Genomic DNA, 5,821 nt, shown 5'->3' on the forward strand with positions numbered 1-5,821 from the left:
ATGTAAATTAATATTTATATTATTTAAGGAGTATTTTGCAACATTCCATTTAAACACATAAGTTGTAGACGAATCAACAAAGGATGATGAGACAAATGATTAAGCTACATGTCGGTTGCGTTGAAAAATATATTATGCTCATATTATTATGCAGCACGTACTAAAATACCAGTCAAAAAAATACGCAAGTAAACCGTGTACGATACGACCCAGTTTTGTTAGTTTGGGTTGTGAGACCGACCATTAAGCAAGCGCCACCTAGCTCTACGTGGCTGCTAAACGACACCGTCTTTTAATTTTAATCCACATCTCAGTTGTTCACGCACGGTTACCATACATGATAGACCCGAACCCAAAAAAAAAAAGTGTTGGGTGGTATCCAAACAAAAATACTAGTACAAAAATGGCTTTATATAAGTGTCAAATACATGACGAAATTAAGGTGTTGTAGTTTCTGATATTTATGAATGTGAGAATTGGGAAGCTTCTTGTTTTAGCGGTTGGGCTTCCATATCTTTCGTTTGTGTAAATATATGTTTATATATATATATATAGAGAGAGAGAGAGAGAGAGAGAAGAATTATTTTTGATTTGGCATAAAGAATAGAAAATATGTTGGAAGGGAAGGGTATGATCAAGGAAACAGACATGGCTAATCAGAAGATGCAGACTCAAGCTATGGCTTGTGCTTCTCATGCTCTTGATATCTATGATGTTAATGACTGCATCTCCATAGCTGCCCACATCAAAAAGGTATCAACATATTATATATATTTATTTTCTTTATAATTTTGATTAAACACATGTTCTTATCATTAAAAATATATATATATATATATATCGAAAGGCATGATAAATAATTATAATTTATAGCCAAAATTGTATGAATTTTGTCAGGAATTTGATAAGAATTATGGGAGCGGATGGCAATGCGTGGTGGGTTCTAATTTCGGTTGTTTCTTCACACATGCACCTGGGACTTTCATATATTTTGGCCTTGAGACCCTCAATTTTCTTATCTTCAAGGGAACCTCTTCTTGATACATCTTGATATACATACACACACATATATGCATATATACAGAGAGAGAAAGAGATCGGGTCCCTAACTAGGTCATCTTGAATGTATAACATGGTGCGTTAGTGAGATTCTTATATACACCACAATAGACGATAGGTAGAATTAAGAAGCTGTTTTTTAGTTCTCTTTCTCATGGTGTGTTATTGTAGTTTGTAGTTAAATATCTGTGTTATAGTTATGGATGGAAGAAAAAGATAATATTTTACTTCGTTATACAAATGCATAATCATTGTCAACTGGGATATTTTGATAGTATTCAGTTTTCAAATTCCAAAGCATAAAGATAACCATCACCATCATAATCTCCCGTTGGAAATTAATAAATGGTTTGAATACTTGCAATTTGAATACAAAAGCACAAGGTTTTGATTTGAAAAAGTCATGGCAGAGTAGACTCGCCAGCCATTCTGGAAGAAGACAAAAGGGAAAAGGTCCCACCCCAGGCCCTTGGCCCTTGGGAAATTGACATATAAATTAAAAAATAAATAATATTTTTTCTCCTCCAACTATCCTTGAAATATGCCGCTGCATGATCATCTCTCTTGAATAATTTGCAATGTTAAAAATTCTTCCGAATTATTCACTTTACTCAAATATGAGACTTTTTTTAAATTTCATCTTAAGTGGCTAACAGATTGATGATGTAATATAGCAGTGTCTTATGTAGAATAATTACAAATTTTGCCCCCGAACTTTGACCACTATCAAATTAATTGCTGTATCATTTTTATTAAGATTAATTTAATTTTTTGCTTTTTAAAAGTGATAATTAAATCCTTAAAAACAAAATAAAAATCATTTTAAAAAATTAAGAAAATAAACAATAGTAAAAGTTTCAAATTAATTAAATAAAATTCAAACTCAAAAATTAAAAATCAAATTAATAGCAAATAATTTTTTTTTACTTTTTCTTTTCTTTTACAATATAAATAACTATATTTTAATATAAAAATTAAAAAATAAATCTTAAAACAAAGTTTTTTCCCCTCCTCTTCTTAAATTAAAATTTTTATTTATTTATTTAAGTCTTTTGTAGTCCACCTCTTTAATTAAAAGTTTTTTCTTTGTTTTATAGTATTTATTTTAAGTGTTCATTCTAAAATAATTTTAATTAATATTGTAAAAGAAAAAGTAAAAAATAGTTATTTGTTGATAATTAAATTTTTTATTTATTATGGATGTAATTATTATTTTTAAGAAAAAACATAGATATATATTTATAAAAGGGGTATAATTTGGTAGTGGTCAAAGTTCTGGGAACAAAAATTGATAATTACTCTACACATGATATTGCCACATCAACAGACAAAATACTACATCATCACTCCGTTAGCCACTGTTGACGGTAAGAACTCGTCAACGATTGATGGTTAGAAAACTTCAATCTCTATACTCTAGGAAGCTATGAATTAGATAGAAAGAACTCTAAACAACAGGAGAAAAACTCAGGCGAGCATGAGAACCAGAAGCATATATTTCTTAAGTCTCGTTTTTACATTCAGTTTTCCAACCCCTTAGCCTGAGGGGTTGGAGCCTATTTATAGGGGGGAGGGGCTCTATTGGCCCAGGATACAAACAGGTCCCAGACCACAGGGACGTACATAGGTATTCTGATAGTGTAGTGGCCCAGGGCGTAGTGGTGTCTACCCTGATGGTGTCAGAGTCGTGGCCCAGGACAAAGTACTGTCGGCTCTGGCGTATGGTCGGGGGTGTCCAAGTGGTACCACTGCGCTTCGTACAGGTCCGTACCGCCACTACTCCTCAGACGCAGATCATAGGGTCGTGCCTCTGTTCTTTCCATAATCGTACACCCCGTGTCAGCGCACGTGTTCCGTACTCGGTTGTCCTCATCAATTCCCGTTCAATGCTCCATGTTCGTTAGACATGTCAACAAGATTCCCCCAAGTGATCTCGTGCCTATGCCAAGGAGGCTTCAACCTATGCATGTCCTGAGAAGTCAAGGTGTCAAGGGTCAGGGCCGGCTTATGCGGGTCACATGGACACGAGACTCGCAGTATGGACGCCGTGGCAAGGCCACACCCTCGCATAGCGAGGGTACCTCGCGTAGCGAGGCTGGTCCTTTTCCCCCAGGCGTAGGCATGGCTTAGGACACGGGCATCGTAACAAGGCAGCACCCTCGCATAGCCAGGGTCCCTCGCATAGCGAGGCTGCCTTTCCTTCCCCCGGGTGCAGCATCGCGAGGCTAGGGGCATGGATGCCACCACGAAGCCTCACCCTCGCATAACGAGGGTGCCTCGTGTAGCGAGGCTGACCTTCTTCTCCTGAGTGTAGACGAGGCTTGATGCCTGCTGGAATGGGGCGCACGCGGATGACCAGCTGGGGACCCTCGCATAGCGAGGGTGAAGTTTGGATTGGCAAGTGGCCGAAGTCCCTCGCCTAGTGAGGGTGACTCTCTTACCCCAACTCCCTCACCATCGTGTGATGCCCTTTCAGGATGTCTCGTAGTATAGAGCTTCACTCGTGAATAGAATTCACAAGGAAAAAATTCCACATTTACACTTCCCCCCGAGTCTATAAGTACACTTTTAAGTGTGTTTGTAGACTCTCTCTATTTTTCTTGCTTGACACGCACGGCCAGCCTTGGGGGACTTAGCCTTGGAAATTTTTCCAACGTCGCTCGAAGAGGCCCGAAGTATGGCTTGGAGTTGTGTTTCTTCTTAGTGTTTGAAGAAACACAATAGCCACCTAATACTTGGGGGCTCCACGTAAGTTCCTAAGGTTGCGTAAGGACTAATCATCCTCAATCGCAGAACCCAAGTTTCGAAGCCACTTGTCCACACCAAGATCTGCGTAGCCTAGTGGCATGCTCTCCAACTTATTTTCACGAGTTCAAGGGTTCTATCCTCCTCCAAAGCTCTTGAGGTGCTCTAGTAGATCCCTCTTATTGCTGTTGTTCGTGGATCACATATTTTTCTTTGATCTGATGGCGATAATCTTTCCGGTGCACCTTGATTATACTTGTAAGGACACATTAACCCGTTGGGCTGTTGGGGTCCTTTTATATTCATTGCGCGCGCTTGTTATTTTTTGCGAGAAGCGTCCTTCTCGTCCTTATACATAGTACTATTTTTTCCAAGGGTCACTTGTAAGACCCTTTTTGGCTAGCCGGCTTAATGGCCGATCTAGACTTATTGGGCGATTCCCTCCTTACGGCCTCACCTCTTGGGGTGTCGGCCTTTAGTTAGAGGTCATCCTTTTAGACCGTTCCTTTGATATTCATAAGGGTAGCTAATCCTTTTGAATATAAGAGAGATTTTTTTTTTTTTTTTTTTCATGCCTCCTGTCCTACCCCCCAAGTGCTTGGTGAGATTTAATTCAGCAGGCAGTTCGGTTGATGCTCGCATGAAAAAGAAAAAATCACATGTGAAGTTGTGAACATTTTCATTTATAGTAATAAGATTACAACGACATGCATATAGAGGGCTTACATTTACTTAGGGGTTATGTAGGTAACCTCTTTGATTCTCGTCTACTGAGATAGCCTATCCTGCGACAAACTAAACACAGCTACTGCCTGTGTTGGGAGTGGAAGTCTTACTGGTAGTATTTCCTCAGGTGTTCCGCGTTCCATGCTCGGGGTATGATGGTGTCGTCCATGCGCGCCAACTTGTAAGTGTTCGGGGGTATGCACTGAGCCACCTGATAGGGCCCCTCCCAATTCGCCCCCAGCACTCCTGCGCCTGGGTCTCGTGTGTTTGGGAGTACTTTCCTTAGCACTAGGTCGCCCACTCTGAAAGTTCTCTCTCGCACCCTCGAATTGTAGTACCTTGCGGCGCGCTGCTGGTATACCGCCACCCTCATTTGGGCTTTTTCTCTCTTCTCCTCCAGCATGTCTAAGCTTTCAGCCAGGGCTACATGGTTGGCTTCGTCTCCATACGCCTGTACCCTGTGGGACTCGACTCGCATCTCGACTGGGAGCACGGCCTCGCACCCATAGGCCAGGGAGAAAGGGGACTCCCCAGTAGTCGTGCGTGGGGTGGTTCTGTAGGCCCACAGCACATTTGGTAGCTCATCTGCCCAGGCTCCCTTCATCTTTTCCAGCTTTTTCTTTAGGTTCTTCTTAAGGACCCTGTTGATGGCCTCCACTTGCCCATTGGCCTGGGGGTGCACAACCGCGGAGAAGCTCCTCCTTATGCCTCTTTCCTTACAATATTCATCGAAAGCTCCTCCCTCGAACTGGGTACCATTGTCGGAAATAATCTTGTAGGGTACTCCATATCGACACACAATGAATTTGTTGACGAAAGAGGTGATGTGTTTGGCGGTTATCTTCACAAGGGGTTCCGCTTCTACCCACTTAGTGAAATAATCCACCGCCACTACTGCGTACTTCGCTCCACCCCTCCCTGTAGGAAGAGCGCCGATTAAGTCTATTCCCCAGATAGCGAAGGGCCAGGGGCTGGTCATGCTGGTCAGTTCGCTTGGGGGTTTCCGAGGGTAATTGGCGTGCCTCTGGCATTTGTCGCATTTTGTGGCAAAGTCATGCGCATCTTTCTCCATGGAAGGCCAGTAGTATCCTTGTCTCATGGCCTTCCTAGCCGTGGAGGGTCCGCTCTCGTGGTTGCCGCACTCTCCCTCATGTATCTCCTGTAACACCTTCAACGCCTCCTCTTCTTCTACACACCGCAGGAGTGGCATTAAGAATCCTCTTTTGTAAAGGACCCCATTTACCAGGGTGTATCTTGCGGCCTTGTACACCAATCTCCGGGATTCGTTTTT

General features: G+C 41.7%; 1 protein-coding gene across 1 annotated transcript; it reads left to right on the forward strand.

Annotated features, from left to right (window-relative positions):
• Positions 1-408: 408 nt before the first annotated feature.
• On the forward strand, positions 409-1,325 carry LOC133803774 (uncharacterized). The gene is made up of 2 exons (XM_062241895.1): positions 409-753; positions 898-1,325. Exons 1-2 carry the CDS (start codon positions 613-615, stop codon positions 1,039-1,041), a joined length of 285 nt encoding a protein of 94 aa, XP_062097879.1. The 5' UTR covers positions 409-612; the 3' UTR covers positions 1,042-1,325.
• Positions 1,326-5,821: the final 4,496 nt, after the last annotated feature.

Source organism: Humulus lupulus, chromosome 1 (assembly GCF_963169125.1).
Source record: "Humulus lupulus chromosome 1, drHumLupu1.1, whole genome shotgun sequence".
NCBI classification, from domain to species: Eukaryota; Viridiplantae; Streptophyta; class Magnoliopsida; order Rosales; family Cannabaceae; genus Humulus; species Humulus lupulus.